At 34.5% G+C, this 20477-nt stretch overlaps 1 protein-coding gene and 1 non-coding gene across 2 annotated transcripts; one reads left to right on the top strand and one right to left on the bottom strand.

The window, feature by feature from the left end:
* Nucleotides 1–7688: 7688 nt before the first annotated feature.
* Nucleotides 7689–20164, bottom strand: LOC129756724 (uncharacterized). Its single transcript, XM_055753719.1, has 2 exons — nucleotides 19244–20164; nucleotides 7689–8470 (listed from the first exon to the last, which is right to left on the bottom strand). The coding sequence occupies exons 1-2, from the start codon at nucleotides 20095–20097 to the stop codon at nucleotides 7912–7914; spliced, it is 1413 nt and encodes a 470-aa protein (XP_055609694.1). The 5' UTR covers nucleotides 20098–20164; the 3' UTR covers nucleotides 7689–7911.
* Nucleotides 8837–8908, top strand: Trnap-agg (transfer RNA proline (anticodon AGG)). The gene has a single exon. It is a non-coding gene; the product is annotated as a tRNA-Pro (tRNA).
* Nucleotides 20165–20477: the final 313 nt, after the last annotated feature.

Genomic DNA, 20477 nt, shown 5'->3' with positions numbered 1-20477 from the left:
TACTTCCAGATCCTCATTCAAATTCGGTAAATCCTACTATCGAAGCAAGCCGAAAAAAGCTGAATATCATGTCATTTCTTCAGCAGGTCAGCCAACATCAACCACTCGCCATGAACCTATCCAGATCACATTTTCTCATTTTTTTTTCTATTCCCCCAATTTTAACTGCATTTCTTCAGCTAATATCATTTGATATCGTTTTCAATCAAATTAGCCAATTTGTCACATAGCTTTGCTCAGTCAGCGCAGCCTTTTCTTTTTCACTCCAATGAACTAAGCTTAGTTGCAAATTTCTCACTGAAACTCTAATCATTGCCGAAACTAAGCCAATAAAGCTTCGAAAATTTCCACACTAAAAAGCTCAGCAAAACGCATGCATTTTTAAATATAAATAAAATTTCAGTAATACACTCGACACCAGCATTAGCACGTACACAACGAAATACACACACCATCCTCCCCCAAGCAATAAACAAATTCAATCAACCATTGAACAAAATACTTTTTCAATTGTTTGTTGCTCAACCGATTCAAGTTTGCTAATTTCCATTAGCGCAAACACCATCACGACCAGCAGGAACACACAAATTTACACCTTTTCTACCAAAAATCCTTATCGAAAAATAACGATGGCCATTTGTAAAAATTTCAATTTTTCAAATCTTCGATTTTTTTTTTTGCACTGTTAACTTCCCGTTTGCTCTCTTCATATTAAAAGACTTCATCTCCAACTACAACAACGAGCGTTGCAAAAAAAAAGAATTCGACCGTCTTTTTATGAGGAACTTCTCATTCCTCTAAAGGAAAAATAATTTTCGAGGAATAACGAAGCAAAACGCGACCGTGGAAAATTAACGCGACCGCACTCGAGCAAGGCCAACTTAGTTCATCCTATTCTAATCTAACTTGCGCATGATGGAAAAGTGGAAATATCAACATTTAAACAACAAATTGTGATATTTCCACTGCGCAATGCTGTTGTTGTCCAACGGAAGGGAGGGCAAGTGTTTCAACTCCCATTCACCTTATCAACATGGATCATCAAAGAAAAAGTATACGATATTGAATCACCTTTTAATTTATTTTCTATGATCTCATATCGAATAAGGCTACGTGCAACCGACCTCTCAGGTTTATGTTAGTTTAGAGTCTGTTTCCAAACCTTCAACTTCCATAAACACAGTAATGCACGCCGTCGCCGTGACCCATTACAGCCTAGGGTACGGACATTCCTTTCTTGGTCGCCATACAGAGTGAAACTAGTTCAGCTTCTATAGATGACAGACCGACCGTCTGATGACGTTTCATTAATCATGAAACCAGATTACCAAATACCTTCAAAGCATGACCAGAGAAAGGATTCCTGTAGTCTAGACCAGCTTTCTCTAAGCATTATCGCATATAAGTTAAGCCAACTTTTGTTTCAAATGCGCCGTTGCCATCGCTTCAATCTTCTTAAACTTTTCAAAAACCTCGAAATACGAAAAATCGATGCCCATCTAACGTGGTTTCTACCATGTATCCGCATGTCCTAGTCCTTGTCCTAGTCCTTGTCCTAGTCCTTGTCCTAGTCCTTGTCCTAGTCCTTGTCCTAGTCCTTGTCCTAGTCCTTGTCCTAGTCCTTGTCCTAGTCCTTGTCCCAGTCCTTGTTCTAGTTGATTTTGTTTTTTTTGCCCTATTTTGTTCAAATAATTTGTGAAAATTTATCGCATCAATGATAACTACATCGTTAATAATCTGTCCCAAGCGTGTACATTTTTTTTGTTTTGTAAAATTCCTGTAACTATTGATGAAGGCTAACCACTATCATAAATGATTAATCTAATTGTATCGACTGTTTATTACGATTGGCATTATGCGACATACAAAGCTCCCATTCTGCCTGCATCATCATGCAATGCGATCGAATGACAAATGTATCTAGAGCATTCCATTCCTTCTCAATTTAGTTTGACCGATCCACAAAACCAGGCCAATGGCAAGGCAAGTGGACCTACACAGACAATGTCAAACATACTTCAATTAAAAGTCAATTAGCTGCAGGAATTTATATCCGTACTGCTTCGCCCACCCAATAATGTTTGAATCCTGATTCCGTTTGCAGATTGAAACACCAAATGAATCTAGTCGCATACATTTGTCCGACATTAACGCCATTGAATGCTCGTGTTGATTTAGGGGTTTTCCCTTTCATTACATTTTTATAAGGGTTTTCTCTCAAGTTAGTCTCCAGAAAACAAATTGAATCCGATCCCATTTTTCATGAATTATAAATTCTCATGTTTTAAATTGTTTGACAAATTAGCCTTCAAACTTTGGGGAAGGAAAGATTTCAAATATGTACAAACATCCCTTCAACACGCCTCCTTCTGCCTGTGAAAAGTCCCGGGGACCCGATGAATCCGCAGAAAATTCGGTCAACAAACGGATCGTGTTGTGATTAGGTGGTTGGTATCTCAGTTCATTTACAATTTTAATTTAGGTGGGTTGGATTGCTCCGAGGACGTCGGAAACTTTCTCGGACGTCGGGATTCCCGGAATAGTTGTTTGGGTTGTATCGTACTCTGGTCCTCCTACTATTCAGTGGATCTTTCGAAGGAAAAACTTTCAGCTCGAATCAGCCGGGGGCAGCGTTCATCAATCTGGCCATTGACCGGATTTCCAGGGATTCCTGGCAAACGAGCGTGTATCAAACCGTTTCTGTTTGCATAAACTCACACTTAACACATTTTCACTAATGGATTCCGGGTTTTTGTTTGCTGTTGGCTATGGTTATCGTACCAATTGAGAATGAGTTCGGGGTTTGGTTGGGAAAAACCGCGTCAGCTGGGAACTACCATCCCCTCAAACTTTTTTCCACTATTCACCTCATCTCAAACCAGTCACGTTTATTTGGTCATATGAAAACAAACTTAGAGGATATAATAGCAAATCCGTACCTAGAAACACTCACTAGGCTGAGAACGTTCATTGGATTAGTTTTGGAATGGTCACAACAACAAATATTAATCAGAACCACATGATTCTGTTTAAAGCGATTGGCAATGTATTGAACCTCGAAATCTAAGCCTGAGGATAAAAAACCAGTCTGGTTTATCCCACTATGAGATTTTCGATTTAGTCACGTATCATGTACAAAATGAGCTACCCGTATGTACAAAATGAGAGCCAAATTTGGCATAATTTGCTCTCAGTTAGATATGAATTCAAACACCTTAATATCCCAGATTTTTCGTCGTACGAAAATAAGATATTATTTTTTTCATATTTTTCTGAACTTTGGAAGTAATGAAATGTCATTGTAAAATCAACACTTAATCGTGCATATATTTTTCCATTAATACTTTGGTATTGATTTGTCATCATATTTCAGCATTTGATACTTTAATGGAAAAAATAAAAAATGGAAAAAAGGAAACACCAAATAACGCTATCATTTTGGCATTGAAAACTCAGTTCGGTTACTGTTTGCTATTGACTTAGACATCAACGTCTGCTCGGAATCTGTAGGTCACATTGCTTAAAAATTTCGAAAGAAACTCAAATCATAAAGGTTTTCAGTGTTGCTTATCATGTTTGATACATGATGAACAGTGTTTCTTGGGATATGAATGATTGATCTTACAACTGGCTAGCAGTATATCGTAATCTGGGGTAAGATTGATCACTTTTTTCAATATTTCTCCATTATTTTTTTTTGTTAAGGGGAATGTGGCATGTTTCATATTTATAAAACCAGTACTGAACGTAAAACATGGTTGCAGAAATTTATAAGACTGTTTTAAAATTGATTTAAATATCAATTTTGTCTTTGTTCAGAATTCGATGCTTTGGGGTAGCATTGATCAGTCTCCATTTTAATGGCTTTAACGAGTTTTCTTGATCATAAAGGATCCTAAACACCTTCATAATATTTACAAATGCAAGTTTATCAATTATACCTTGCTTTTTAACGTTTTCTTTTAAAGTCATTTATAATCGAAAAAAGAACAATGATGCTGCATACATCTAGGGGCAAACATAATAACACTGCTAAATAGTTTTAGCTTCAAAATACAAATAAAATTTTACCTTCACGCACTCCCCTAGGCCCTCCCATTATTTTCATTTTCATTTTTTTTTTCAAAGTTGACCATTTCAATGGGCTCCTATCTATTTGTCCAATACGAGCCTACTCTTGGAAAATGTCCTTATTTTTTAAAGTTCAAAAAATCATTAAATGACTATAAAATATAACCACTGATCACACTGACATGACACTTAGAACAAAAATTCAACCGTTTTCTGTCTAATTTTTTTTTGTCAGATTTTGTAAGTTCGCAATACCGACGGCAGGTGGCGAACCTGAAAAATTTGACAAAAAATGCCTGTAGGAAAAATGTACCCGTTTAGTACGATTTAATCGTAGAAATTGCCTGTTTTTATTTTAAAGTTGAGTGGCATTTCCTAAATGGGGTAGCAGTTCTTCAAATCGATCGATGCGCACTCTGGAATCGATATTGCGTACTGTTGGAAAAATTATCCAGAAAACGAAATCGAGTGTCCAGTCAGTATGGTCAGTGCTATAACTATGCATATACAAAGAAAAAAAAGTTGTTCTTTCACATTCAACAACCCGTTTGCTTCTTAACGCTTTTTGTTATCATCAGGAGAGCTATATAGGAGAGCTATAGATATTTTAAGATTTGAAATTATATTTTTACTAACAAAAAAAAAACCAGCAAACATGAAATCGCATTAAAAATGATAACTCAAGTCATTAAAAACGTTACTGCGAATCGTAATTCCAACTAACGCAAGTAAAATGTCGTAAAAATCGTTACTCGAAGTCGTATTAAATGGTTTAAGTCGGATATGATAAAAAGTCCGCCATGTTTGCAGATTTTGAAGACGATTTCGTTCCTTTTTTTCTCCCGCGTGGGTCAAAAGAGAGAACAGCTTTGTTGTTCTCTTTGCGACCAGCAGTACAACTAGATTGCTAAAAATCAGATGGTGTATTTGCAAGAATTGCCCAATGACAGAGGCAGCAAATATTGTCGCTGGCAACATTTCGCATGCGTTGAGAGAAAAAACTTATGCTCTCTTGGATTCTTTCAGTATGTATGAATATGGTGTCGAAATCGTATACTCTTATCGCTTTAGCCAGAAGTTGAAAATTTGTATGTATATTGCCTCCACTTTGGTAGGTAAATGCTGTTTTTTCGTGTTTCATACGATCATTCTATACTGTATATGACACGTACAAAGTTGTTGAAAAATATACCTACAAAAATGTTTGCTGGGAAATTTCAAATACAAACCAAATTTTGTCTATTTGATACTCAATTAATAGATTCTTCTTTTTATGCACAAAATAATTCAATGGATTTTCTTCTATTTTCAAAGATCAACCCTTAATTTTACAAAAAATAGAAATATGTGCATTTTTGGCTTGTGTTGTTTATTTATTTTAAAAATATTTTTTTAATGGATCAATTTAAGGACCTTTTGCATTATTTTTCCCCTTAGGGGAAAACTATGACATCTGTCGCATCTTCAGAAAAACTGATTACTGCTAAAAGATGGCGGTACAGTAATGAGTCGATTTTTAGTGGGACGTATTGGAATAATATATAGTATATGTACCAAATTTAAGAAATTTTGAAATCAAAAGTTGAGTCTTTATAAACATCAAGGACTCAGTTACTTCTTCACATCCTTATCAAAAAATAAATTACACAAAAAAATTGTTATCTTTTTTTACTCTATAACACAAAAAAATTGTTATCTTTTTTTACTCAACATCATCTCACTATAAATCGGCATAATTAAAACCAAAACCAAACGACCGACCAGTTAGGCAAAAATTCCAGGAATAACTGGAATCGAAAACAAGATAGGACCATAAAGATCTGAATAAATGCAGTATTGTTGATGATCAACGAACAATAAGAGATTACTTAGCATTATTTATTGTAGAAAAAGGGTTAGGCTTGATTTGAAATTTCAATCACGTTTTCCTCGAACCGAACCAACTTTTGATTTCGTCCTCATGAAATGTTACGCGAGTCGTTTCTTTGATCATGAGGTTTGACAGCTCTACACGCTAGTGGTGACATCTCTTTGTAAACTAGCTTCATACATCGATCCATTTTCACTTAAAACTTTAGGGTGGTAGCCAAACAGGTCATGTCGAATTTCGAATACCGACCGTATACATTTTGTAGATTGGCCCAAAAACTGACCATTGCTCAATTTTTAGCCGAAACGGACTTGATTCAAGGGTGCCTTTCACTTGACCTAAATTGTGTACTTCGTTTATTTTCCATTAATTTAAATTACAAATTTTTATTTCTTGATAAGGTAAATTTGAATAATTTCTTGTTTTTTTTTAAACAATAACCTACTATATGCATCTTTTTTATTAATCATAGATTTGTTTTTTAATCCTAAACCACTCTTGAGTGTCAATATGAAACTATTAGAAGTTTGACGGCTTGTAACTCTATTCAGGTGCATCCAAATAAAAATTTCTTCGGGGATGCTCAATAAATTCTTGAAATCTTTGATTTTGCATCACTCTTTTTTTATGGACGCGCCCTGAAAGTCCAGGAAAAAAACTTCCGAATGAGACCTTACGTGTCAATTTGACACATCTCGCTTAACACCGCTCTATCTCTCTTGTTTCTTAACCGATTTTTACAAAATTTGGTATTGCAAACTGAAAAAAGGTTCGTTAAATAGCTACCTTTAAAATTTCGTCAAAAATTCGGTGTTTCGTATTTTGAAAATAACAAAATACAAAACAGTGCCAAATTACGTCAACTTTTCAATCCTCTTTTCAAAATTTATCTGGTGTGAATTAAACAATTTTGACGGTTCATTGATTGAAAAGTACGGTTTTACACCACTTTTTTACATTTTTTGTGAGCATGATCTTGAAAAAATTAGAAAAAATACTTCCATGTGTGCAACGTCTAGCTTTTAACTTCAGTTTTCTTGTAAACTAAGTGAAATTTGTTTTGTACATTCCGTAGCTGGTCTTTTTTCCGACGCATGTTTTTTCAGATTATTTTCTCAGATTTTGAATAACAGAAAACTGAAGTGTTGTAGCGGAATATTGTCTGAGTATCATATTTGAGTTACTTTTAGAGGTTTTCAAATTTTCAAATAAATTTAGTAAAAATCGGTTGAAAACCAAGAGAGACAAATTGGTTTTAGTCAGAAGTATCAAATTGACACTCCAAGGACCGTAACGAGTTCAAATTTCAAGAACGGATGATGGTTAAAACATATCTGTATAGATTTAAAATTCCAGTTTTGTTTTTTTTCCGCTACAGAGTCATGCATTCCAACCCCCAAATCTTGTTTATCGAAGATCTAATCTTTCATTCTTATCAAAAAATGTGAAATGGAAAATAATCAAAATGTCATCATGACATTGTCATGTTATCAATTCCATAAATTGTATCTGCGAATGTTTTAGCGCAACGATTGTATTGTACTACTGTATTCAGTTACTGATAATCAATTTATTAAATGCTTATTTCAATCTTTATAATGAATCTAATATCTTATTTCTTTTCTTTTCTCAACAGGTGAGTACCGTAATGATAACTTTTTTTGATCGACAAACCAAATTGAGCAATGAAGTAAGTACACATTAAAAAAAATAATACCAAATTTATTTTATTTTCATTCATCTTGCTGCAATGCCATTATCTTGAAGGTCTTTAATAGAACCATTAATAAATATTTTTCATCAACTAACATCACTATCCGAGCATTCGTCTTTTATTTTTTCTTATTATTTCTTCTCATAGAAAATCATACACCGATGTAACAGAATCAAACTTTCTATACTTTTGACCGAATGCAACATTTTAAATGTTAGACAAACTAGTATTAAAGCTTTTTCAAAGCCTTTTTGAACTAAGCAATTGTGGTTATCACAGTTTGAAAACTACTCCCACTAACATCCCTAAATTGTTCCATTCGGGAGTCGTCCAACTTCCGCTGACCAAGTTCACGGCACAGTACCAGCATCACCAGGGAACAGAATCCATTGAGGGCCCAAATCACCACCAGAACTATATCCGGCGAACTCCACAGCAGCTCTATTAACAGGAACGTTCCGTAGGGTGCCAAATTTATACCACTAAAAACCAGAGCCAGCAATGGGATCAATTTTTCCGGAGAGCATAACTCCAGAAGTATCTCCAACGCTGTGGCGAAAGTGAAGGCCGTCATTGGAATGGCCATCCGGGCGGCACAATCTTCCTCGTAGTAGAAATAGGCTACTCCTGATAGGAAAGTTGCCACCTGAGAACAAATGGCAAACGAAGATCCGGTTCGAAGGAACAGTCCCAGAGATCCTAGCAGGGTAAATGCGACTCCGTTCAGGAGTACATTCCAGAAAGTTTCCCACGAATCGTCGGCTACAAGGAATGGTTGAAACGGTCGATTCAGAGTTTCGTTGTTGTTGAATAACCTGTAACGAAAACATGGTTTTAATAGATTGAATCCTAATTGCAGCATGATTTGATCTCAGAATAACAGCATTGAGTTTACAGTTTAAAGCCCTTTAATTTTGATTCATCATATGCTTGCTTAACATCTCTAATACCATTCAAGCGTCATAACTTGAGCACCCTCTGAAAATAGTTGACGAATACGAGAGACCACTCATTTATGCATCACATATTCTATGGTGTGCTTTGGAACCGAGTTATTCGAGTTTTGACGTTTCCCTAGCACAAACCTAATGAAAATTAAATTATTGTTGGATCGCTTTACCTCAGTGTGGTCATCGAGAACAAAGAAAACAGTTTGCTTTCGGAATTGTACCTCTCCAACGGGCTCGTTAGTCTAGGGGTATGATTTTCGCTTAGGGTGCGAGAGGTCCCGGGTTCAAATCCCGGACGAGCCCCACTGATAGATTTTTTGTTTAATGTGAATGGTAACGGTATTTTATATACTAGATAAGATTCCAAATCACTTTAGTGCATGCTTAATCAAAGCAATTGAAAGATTCCTTTCAACTAATTAAAGATTGCTTTGATTCGGTAGAATTTTTCAACCAAGTAGGGGAGATTAGGGCATAATGGCCACCTTAAGGAAAACGCTTATTTAGAAAACAGGTCTAATATGAGAATTACATCATTGTTTTGTGTTCAGACACTAAAATAGTCTATTTCCTAATTGGCTGAAACTTGAAAAAGTAGATAAAAACGTTTAAAAATGCATTTTAAAATTTTTTGCCGAAAGCTGAAAACCAGTCAGTACATCAAGGCATAATGAGAACCCCCCCCCCCCCCCCCCCCCCTGGGGCAGTATAAGCACCATTAATCGGGGCATGGTGAGCGTTTTCTGCCGGGGAATATAGCGGCGAATTCAGTTCGATGAAGTTTTATTAGTATTAGTATAGGCTTTCTAACGCTGATTTATGAAATTCATATGACTTTGGTAATGTGGATTGCTTATTTTCAAGTAAAATAACTCAATTTATCAATTTTTGGCATGATTATCCTATGAAATTTTTGAAAAGCACCATCTTAATCTTTCCTTATTTCAACTAGAGGCATAAGTTCCACAACTAGAACTTCAAATTTGAAACGAAAAAAAAAATTACAAAAAAATAAGGAACAATGGAGATAATTGATCACATTTTCTTGTGTCCGTCAGATCTTTTTTTTTTTAAAAATTACAAAACTCGCCGTCTTTTGCTTTTTCAAGCGGGCGTGTAATTTCTTGTTTCTTTGCTCCAAAAATGAAAACGAAACTTGATCCCTTTGTTAATTTAGAAGCATACTGGTGGGACATTATAAAAAGTGATATTTTTTAAGTTAAGGGAGATTGGATCCGTTATTAAAGGAGACTTGATCCTTTACTTAGGCGGCCCTAATCTTTGAAAAAAATGTCAAACAAAATCGAAAGATGCATTAACTTGTTTTTGGCCATTTAATTCTCATTTTCACAGATTTCAGAAGTCTGAAGTGTCAGTAAAAGAGAATTCTAAAATTTTTTCTTCAAACCTATAGTCATTGCATACTTAAAGGCACTTTTATAATTTTTAGACATAATCAATTTTTGAGCCCTTTTCACGAAAATTTTATCGGAAAAATATTAGTTTTTGGATAAAAATTTCGCTCTAAGCAAAGATCACTATGTGTTCAGAAGCAAAATATACCTTTTTGAACACTTGGGATCAATTGAAATAAAAATGAACATTTTAGGAAGCTTCTCCTGGAAAAAGTAGAGATTTTATCATCGCTTCGGAAACATGGCATTATAAAGTTCATATTATACTCTAACGTTTCACATTTTAAAATGAATAATTTTTGTTATAATTTTTTCATGAGCGAAACATTTTAAATTGATATAAACAGTTCTTCATGATACATTTTATGAAAATTTTCAAACAAAGTGCAATAACTTTGAAAAACAATTTTTATTTATCTTTGAGCTAATGACAGTTATTTGATTCTATTTGGCACATTTTTTTTAGTAAATTTGATCTTTGTAAAACATTCCAGTTTCGAGATATAGCTGAGGAATCAAGTCTCCTCAAGGATCAAATATCCTCATTCTCCTCTATCCGTAACTTCAATGAAAAATTAACAGTTCTTAACCAAAAAATCTGTTTTTAATTCAACTCAAGTAATTCAAAATGTTTATTAAATTTGAATATATAATGTAGCTGAATATTTATTGAAACCGTTAAAAAAGTGTGATTTTTTATACACTATCTTGAAGCCTTCCTATGATCGTCGAAAAAGATTCAAAAATTGAATTTTAAAAAACGGAACATCTGCCATATGAAAAACTTTTTTTTTATTGATAAAAAGATTAAGACAAAAAACGCGTTTACTTAATTCCTTATTAGTTTAAAATGTCTATCCTTTTTTTTCTCTATACATAAGCCCAATCTTGCTAAGGGCTTACTGTGTAAAATTGAACAGAAATATCATGTAAAATTTTAAAGCTGTACCACTTTTGTTAGATTTTTAAACATTTGATTTTTTTTTCAATATTTGTGATTTTGCTATCTTTTTAAAATGTTCGGTTAGTCATCAATGACTTTGACCCCATCCTGATATCAATGACTTTGACCATGTAGGCAATTTAATTACAACGCTAGTTTTTCATATAGAGATGTATAAAACTGGAAATTCCCAATAAGAACCAATTATAAAGAACTAAAATACAATCCCAACTCAAAAAAGTTTAAAACTAAAAATGATGGTTTGAGTTCAACATTTGTAATTTCCGAAAGATAGAACGATGAATCTCTTAATCTTTCCGTTTGATATCATTGATATAATCGAAAATCAAGTTGAATTTCAACCAGAAATCTGTTGAATATTATAATTCAAAGAATATTGTTTGAAAAAAATTAAAACTCTGTGTTCAAACTTAAATTGAGGGAAATATCATGATTTAAAATTCCGTTTCCAAATCGGAGTTCAAGTTTAAAACGCGCTACAAGGGCAGCTTAAGAATTCAGAATGTGAAACAAAATTCGAATCAAATTTCCAAATTTCAATGAAATTCAGCATTCATTATTTTGTATTTCATAGTCAATACTTTTAATTCAGTTGTAAGAATCTAAATTTAAATGAATGTTTGAGCATTATTTATTTTTACATCAATGTAGGTAGGTACCTTATATTTTTTAAAACACCGATCAAAAGCATTTTCAATCTTAATTATTCTTCTTCTCTTATAAATTCTCCTTTTGATGTTGCTCTCATTTATTTAAATCATTTTTTTCAGATCTAAAATAATCGCACCGGTGCAAGTTTTTAAGTTGTAATTGATTAATTTTTAATAAGAACCGATTATGATACAGGCCCCAATATTTATATTTTTGCGAGATGCAAAGAATTTAATAGCAAATTTTGTTTAAATCGAGACCACTAGTTCCAAATATACAATTTGTTTTAATTTTTTCTAACAGCGCTTGTTTTCGATACAACTATTCAGGAAAAATCGACTGGGGTGTCTAAAACATTTTTTTAAAGATTTGGGAACAAAATACTCGAGCAAAATTTTCAAGTTTTCGCTAATATTTTTTTCTAAGAACTTTAAATTTTACATTTTTGAGCTTACATGCGTTAAAATTTCTTAAAAATATATAATGACTTGAAAAAAAATGATAAAAATGATTTTAAGTAAATAATTTTGGAAAAAATGTTAAATTTCGAAAGAAATTTCAAAATAAACGACGAAAAGAATATTGAATTTACTTTTAAACTAACGAGCAAATCTGTGTCAAATTTACAAGAATACTGTGATAAAAGTGTATTCTCTATTATCATTTCTATCGAAGACATAATGTAGTTTTGAATTTAGTGGAGAAAGTTACATTTCATTCATTCAACAATATACTCTTACTCTTATACTTTTTTATTAGTACAGCGGATAAATCTTAGTTTCTGCTTTCTAATGATTTGTAGAATATTTTAGAGTAAATCCTAATAACTCTAAAGCTGTTAACTGAAGAAAACATTTTGATATTGAGCGGAACCATTTTGAACTGTAAACATCTTTAAGAGCTCTCATTCCTTGTTTTCGTGTAACTGTGAAAGTTTCAATTAAATTTTATCTTCTAAGAATTTAAAGTTAAAAAATTAATGTTTTCACGTAAATAACAGAAACTTAGCCTTCCAAAGTTGTTCTCAAGATATCCGTTCATATTCAATTCTTATTTCAAAAAGATATATAATTCTCACTTTGATTCAATTCACTGTATCTTATTTTGAAAGAATCGATTCTCTGAACTCGAATTTTAGATTTTTTTATCTTAAAAATTAAATTTGTTAATTTATTTGATTGATTATTTGAATGCGCGCGTTTAGGGTCATATTACCCCGAACAACTTTTAAAGGTAAAGACAAAGTCAGTAATACAAAATAAGATGTGTAAAATTACAGATTTTGCATGAAAATTATACATTGCTTTAAATCAGGGGTGAGCAACACGCGGCCCGCTGGCGCATGTGGCCCGCGAGATCCTTTTGTGCGGCCCGCGAAGCTTTTTGCTAATTTTTATGCCTTAACTTTTTGCTACAATGGATTGTTGGGAAAATTTATATGACTTAATCAAATATGCACTTATCTGCATTTGCCCACAATCAGTCAAATTGTTGATTTTTTCTGATAATTCAAGCATTTATTATGTTCTGTTCAATGCATAAATGCAATATTGTTTATTGGCATGACATTATATTGGAGGTTTTTTTATACAGAGTACATTTTTCCTAAATATTTCCACTTTGAAAAGCAAAATCTATCAAAGTGCATCGGCAGAACAGCCAAAAGTCGGAAGCTACACATGATCAAATGAATTTCGAAGTCCGTTGCAGAAGTCATTATTTTCGTATCAAACTAAAATAAAGTAGTATGATAAAAAATGTGCTCAGCGCTTTTTTTTTAAATTATTTCATCCAATTAAGAGATATTAACAATTACCGTGGAATCTCTGCTTTATGTTCTTTTGCCAAACTATTTGAATTGGTGGTCTTGGATCCTTTTTTCACGTCCTGCAAAAATTACATCTCCAATGATCAGCACGGATTCATGCCCAAACGCTCTACAACAAGTAACTTGCTAACGTTTACTTCTGTTGTGCATGAAAGTTTCGCTGCCAAATCTCAAACTGATGCAATCTACACCGATCTGTCCGCTGCATTCGACAAGGTGAACCATGAGATTGCCATCGGAAAACTCGAACGCTTAGGATTCTGTGGTACGCTACTGGGCTGGTTCCGCAGTTACCTAACCGGTCGTAAATTGATTGTTCGAACGGGTGACACGTTTTCCAGGCAGTTCCCAGCCTCCTCTGGTGTGCTCCAAGGTAGCCATCTAGGACCGATCATTTTCCTAATTTATTTCAACGACGTGTTGTCACTCCTCGACGTCCCCAAACTCTGCTATGCCGATGACCTAAAACTATTTTACATCATAAACGACCACGACGACATAAATTTTCTGCAATGTCAATTTAACCTCTTCGCTGATTGGTGCGACCTTAAATGTCTGCCATTAAACCGCAACAAATGTGCAGTCATCAGCTTTTCTCGTAAGCGGCAACCTTTAATCGCGAAGTACTTCCTAGGAGACGAACCCATCTCACGTGTGAACCACGTTAACGATCTTGGCGTTATCTTAGATCAGCGCTTGGAATTCAAGGCACACACCAACTACGTGATTGACAAAGCATCCAGAAGTCTCGGTTTCATTTTTAGAGTGGCGAAGGACTTCAAGGATGTGTATTGCCTGAAAAGCCTATACTGCAGCATCGTTCGTTCCATCCTTGAATACGCATCAGCTGTCTGGTGTCCCTACTACCAGAACGGTGTCGATCGGCTCGAGGCTATCCAGCGGCGATTCTTGCGATACGCCCTTAGACACCTGAACTGGCAAGACCCTTTTCGCTTACCTAGCTACGAAAATCGATGCCGCCTCATAGATATCGATACTCTTCAAGCTCGCAGACAAGCAACACGTGCCTCATTCGTCGCCGACCTCCTGTCATCGCGAATCGACTGTCCCATGCTACTGGAGGCTATTCCGCTTATCTTCTGGATCTTCAGTTGTACATTCCCCTTCGAATGAACAATTACGGAGCTAACAGCGCCCTCATCGGCTGAATGAGATCGTTCAACCGTTTCTCGGCGCATTTTGACTTCGACGTTTCGAGGGATGTTTTCCGAAGAAAAGTGATACGGGCCTTGAGAACCCCATAGTTAGACTTAATGTTATGTTTTTAATTTTTAATTTTAAGTAATCATTTGGATCAACATGTGATCCGTTGATAAGAAATAAATGATAAGAAATAAATAAATCAAGGTATTTTTGAGAAAAAAAAATCTGATTTTTTGTGATTTTAGCCAAAAGTTTATTGATGGATTTCTGTGATCCTAACTCCTTTAATTTCATTGAAAATTCATGATAAATTGGGTCTTATTTATATTTTGGTAGGGAAAAATCAGTTTTAAATGAAAATCTTACTATACATTTCTAATTCAAAGTAAGAACCCTAAATTCTATATTGTAATTATAATTTTGGAAATCCATTCAAAATTCAAAAATTTGAATATTTCGATATTTTGTGTTTTGTGACACAAATTCTGTGATAAAAATGTGCTCAAAATTCTGTGAAATTACATATTTTCCTGTGATTTCAGTAACTTTGCTCTAAACAAAGAATAAAGTTTACAATAAATTCCAAGTGTCTCATGAATCGCGATAAAGTTAGGTATATTTAAAAAAAATGAAAACAGTAAGTATCTAGCTCAATTGATAAAACAATTATTTCCCAAACCGATTTCCATGAGTTACAGCTCAAGTGTAAACATCAAACACTAGGGAACCGGATAGGTTTTCACTACCAGGCCAATAATTGAATCGTATTACAAAATAGCTAACCCGGTGTGCAAATTGTAGAGTTTGTTTTAGAGCGCTGAATTTTAGAAAATATAACATCTGGGCACGAATTGAACCCTTTATTGAATGAAAGATAATAAATAGATTCCAAATCTCTTTTTTCTTTTCATGAAGGTTTATTAGTTTATTAGTTATCAAAGATTGATTTTGTTCAAAACCGATCTATTCTAAAATTCCACACGCTATCTCACCAAAATAATAGTTGAAACACATAATCTGGCAAATGTTTTTGAAGGGCCAAAACTTTCAAAAACAGTGATTAAAATAAAGGCATCAAAAAGGTTGTTCCCTTGTGATAGTCCCAGGAGATAAGGCATGTTCAATATTAAAATGGATACTGGATTTATACTTAAACTTTTTTTGAGCTGTGCGTATTCACTTTCAGGTTCCAAACCATTTTGAAAACAAAAGAAATTATGTTTTGGATCATCTTCAAGGCCGGATTCAAGGGGGGGGGGGCAAAAGGGACAATTGCCCCAGGCCTCCCGGCTAAGGGGGGCCCAGAGGGAAAAAGAGTTTTAAAATTACTTTAATCATACTACTACAAATCCATGAAAAAAAAATCAAAACTACAAAATCGGAATGAAAACTTGAAACATAAAAACTAAAGGGCCCCCTTGAAATAATATCTAGATTAGTTTTTGTCTTAAAAAAGTTAAGGGGCCCCCTAGAGTAAGCAGTGAAGGAGCTCTCCCACATTTTGCGAACTGAGAATATCAAAATCTTATGGACAAAACCAAATTCGAAAAAAAATAAAGAAGAATATGAGGCAAAACACCTCAGATTTTCATTTTTTATCGAATCATATCAGGTATCAGGTATCAGAAAAGGGGTAGGCTGGATAGCGGCACGTTATCCAAACAAACGGGAAAATTGTGCCTAGCCTTTTTTACAGATTTCATCATATACCTGAGAAACCTGAAAACCATAAAAGGATTAGAAAATAAATAAATATTTAGGGCATAAAGCCGATCCACGTAGGGATTTTGAAGCATTGAAGCTTATAACCACATTGGGTGAAAAATGACAGATTGTTATTTTAGTTTAAATTCTTAGAATTAGATACACTTATAACAGGATAGGCGAGAGTACTTAAAAGCTTTCTAGCAAACGAAAAACAGGCAAATGAATCATACATTATTGATTCACAACTACAAAATTCAGGAGATTTGAATTTACAATGATCAGAAAATGTTCTAACCAGGATGCTACAATGAGGGCAAATAAACGATTTCATAATGGCAAAGTTGGCATTTAGCCTATCCACATAGGGATTTTTTGAGCAATGAAGCTTTTTTTTAATCATAATATTGGAAATAAGGACTTTTTTTAACTTTCTTTGTTAAATTCTGACATATATTTAAAAAAAAATGAAGTCGGGCAAAAGAGGGACCTGTACACACTAAGTGAAAGGTAAATATAGGTACAATAGTACCTCTGAATCATAGCTTAACCATAAAGGAGATTCAGAGCACAAAGTCTTGATTTTATATATTTTTATTTAACTGACCAGTTAGCGCTCTGGTTAGACGACTACAATGAGCTTCGCCAAATTTGAAACTAGCGATATTAACGCGTGTCAATACAAGAGAAGTGACATATAATAGGTGAAACAAATATGACTGTCGACATGCGATACAAGTTTTGATCAAAATCTTGGTTTAATAGAGGGAATATTGAAGCCTTTTGGCAACCTAAAAAAAATATTTTTTTGAAATTTTTTCCACGGAAACGATATTTGTACGGCTTCAATGATTGAATACCCATGACGCAATTTTAACAATTAAATATCTTTATATGAACGGACATTTACCTCCACAAAATTCTGTTAGCAATCCAAAGATAGAAGGGACTGAATACTTGTCCATTATAAGGAAAATACACTAATTTTGCGCTTGACGTAACAGATATAACTGATGTAATTTAGATCATATTCTTCTATGATTTCAACAGCCAGCCAGAAGCCAGATAGCCAAAAGCAATGGGACCGTAAGCGATGCGTTTGCGATTCACATTTGAACACTTGTGAAGAGTTTATTGAACGGAGTTACTAGGAGAGCAGAGAGATTAGTTAAATGAAAAATCATATTCCAAATTGGTAAAACAAGAAAATATGGAAGAATACAGCTTGTGCAAATGCATGTACTACATATGTACTATTGGCATACCCTTCTCGAGAGAAAATACGTACAAAGGTTAAAAAATACTAGCAAGAATTTAAAACTGATTCAGATTCAAAACATTTACTTCCAATGTTTTAAACTTGAAAAACTTCTGAACTCTGCATGCAATAGTTGACCTTGACCTACTTTCTCCCCCGCCCAGATACAGCCTCATTGATTTCCAATAGACAGAAATATGAGATGAACGTATCTGGGAAGTACTGGATAAGTCGCCTCGTACGACATGAACCAGTATCCCAGTGGCAGTATTCTTTAGGCCGCTGCCACACAGCCAAAATCTTATGGACAAAACCAAATTCGAAAAAAAATAAAGAAGAATATGAGGCAAAACACCTCAGATTTTCATTTTTTATCGAATCATATCAGTAACGACACGATATTCTGTACATAACAGGTAAAATAAGGAAAAATCATCTCCTCATTTTCATAACATTCAAACGTCTTGCACAACAATAATGTTTGTTGTTACGTTAAGTTTCAAAGTTATGGTTTCTGAACTAAAATAGCAGAATAATTTCAACTGATTTAACCAAAATTTTATCATCTACTGAAGTGAATATCCTGAATTCAGCATATCACTTAACAAATGATCATTCTCAAATTATCATAAAAACGATCTGATAGTTGAGTTGCTATTTAGTATCATTGAGTGATTTTTGAGTGAGGCATCGAATGAAACTTTCGTCACATTTAGAATAACAATTTGATAAAAAAAAATTATCTGATCATATTCTAAAATATCTCATGAAAAAAAATATTTTTTTTGTGTTTCAAAGACATAGAATTGAAATTCACATTTGGTGCAATTACTGCTTTTGGTCTGATTGTAGCTTTGTATCTATTTTTTTTAAATTTAATTCATATTTTGTTTCTCAAAACTTGATTGGAAATTATGATTTAGATTTGAAACACTGAATTTTGGTTCTGAATATAACGTGATTTAAAGTTTTGAATTCTTAAACTCTTATATCTGTATCTCTATAGAATGTTGATTTAATTATTTTGTTTATTTGTTTTTTATTTAGTTTTCTATGTTTCAAATCTTTATGATACTTCCTATTTGTCACTAGGTAAATATTTCTCGAATGAGCACAAACCAAACGATCAATGATGATATGAAAATCATTTAAAATATCTATCTGGTCATTTTTTAAATTAGAGAATTTAAGTTGGTGATAAGGGTTTTAAAAAAATGAGAATTATTATTTTCATTTTGCAGCTTAAATCAGAGTTTTCATTTCTAATAGATTTTTAAACTCTTCCGCAATGTTTGCACGTGATTGATCAACAATTTTTATTTGAAGATACCAGAAACTATTTTCTACGCAGACAACATGACTATTTGAAGATAGTATTCTGAATTTATCTCCAGTTTTTTTACACGTTTAACAGGTTTTGTATTTTCTGGGTAGCATTTGAATAAAAAATCCAATTATAGGGTTCTCCCGGGAAAAATGGCCCCGGGCCCCCAATGGCTTAATCCGGCCCTGATCATATTAGAAGTATAATACTACCACTGGAGTTTACAGTGGTATAAAAATAAAATCTACAACATTAAAAAACAACCGCAAAAAGTAACAGAGATTCTGAAAATCGATCAAACAATTACAATGCTGTGTTGCACTTATTTACCATTGCAGTATAACGTTGCTAATTCCAGTCAGTGTAATGAGCGCCGTTGCGGTGACGAAGATAAGTTTCCGATAGATGAATGGTTTGAATTCTTCAAAAGATTCCATCAGCGCGTCCTTGCAGAAGATAAACGGATGAAACATTCCTAGATGCAGCAAACAGATAATCATGTTGAGGTAATACTGTGCATCGCTCCAAATTTCTTCCAAGGAGTTTACAATCCAGGGTAGGGTAACGGCTCCCAAATTAAGGGCTATGATTCCGTAGATAATACACGAAAGTCGTTCATGCATTGGACTGTATATAGTAATTAAGTAGAAGTAGATTAACAGTTTAGCACTCCAGAAAAGCTCCGAGATAAATCCAAAAGTCATCAACACTCCATCCATATCTTCAGGCAGATGAGCCAGTAAATAACACAAACTGATCACCAAATGTCCTAAACCACAAACATTTCTCACTAGTCCAACGTTCTTGCAAACGTACAGCAGCCATGCTACCAAAAGTGGACCAAAAATGCGTCCCAAATAAAGATTGGGTTGGTAGTTGATTTCCAAATCCTCCTCTTCCGGTGCTTCTTCTTCAATCCCGGTGAAGAATGCATCATGTTCTGCCTGTGACTCGGCCTCAGCTGCGGCAGCTTGCTCCAGAATCCTCTGATACGGATCATAGCCCAAACCCACCAAAGCCAAAGCCACCACCGAAAGATAAACCACACACTTCTGAAGCGTTCCGCACTGACTACTTCCGGTTCCAGCACTGCTATTGGTCGATGTCAGGGAAGAATTCCTTCCCATTGATGAACCGTCTCCCTGATCTTGTGACCGATCCCCGAAACTCCAAAGGCCAATCATTGCTCAATCACTGGGAAATGGCAACTGACAGAAATGGCTCCCCCAAACCCAAAACGACTCGAAACAACCTTGCCCGGTTTCAACTTTAAACTGGGTTAGTCAACTGCATTCAGAACTCAGCTGAGTCTCTCGTTTCCAACGGAAACTGTTGCAGTTGTTGGTTCGATTAAGCTTCCGCTTCCGCGATGTCCTCGGGCCAACCCAGAACTGATGGCTGGCTGGCTGGTAGTGTGTTGTATTGTCTCCTTCCTCCGGTTGCGTCCTTGCCCTAGGACCTCCGTGTAATCCATCGTGATGGATTGAACTTTTTTTTTCTGCCCCCCTCCGACACCCAGCTGCATTCTACTACCCATTACCCATTGCTTCCTTCCTTCCGTCGT

Source organism: Uranotaenia lowii, chromosome 3 (assembly GCF_029784155.1).
Source record: "Uranotaenia lowii strain MFRU-FL chromosome 3, ASM2978415v1, whole genome shotgun sequence".
Taxonomy (NCBI): Eukaryota; Metazoa; Arthropoda; class Insecta; order Diptera; family Culicidae; genus Uranotaenia; species Uranotaenia lowii.
The sequence above is the reverse complement of the archived record's forward strand: the minus strand, read 5'-3'. Positions and strand labels throughout refer to the sequence as shown.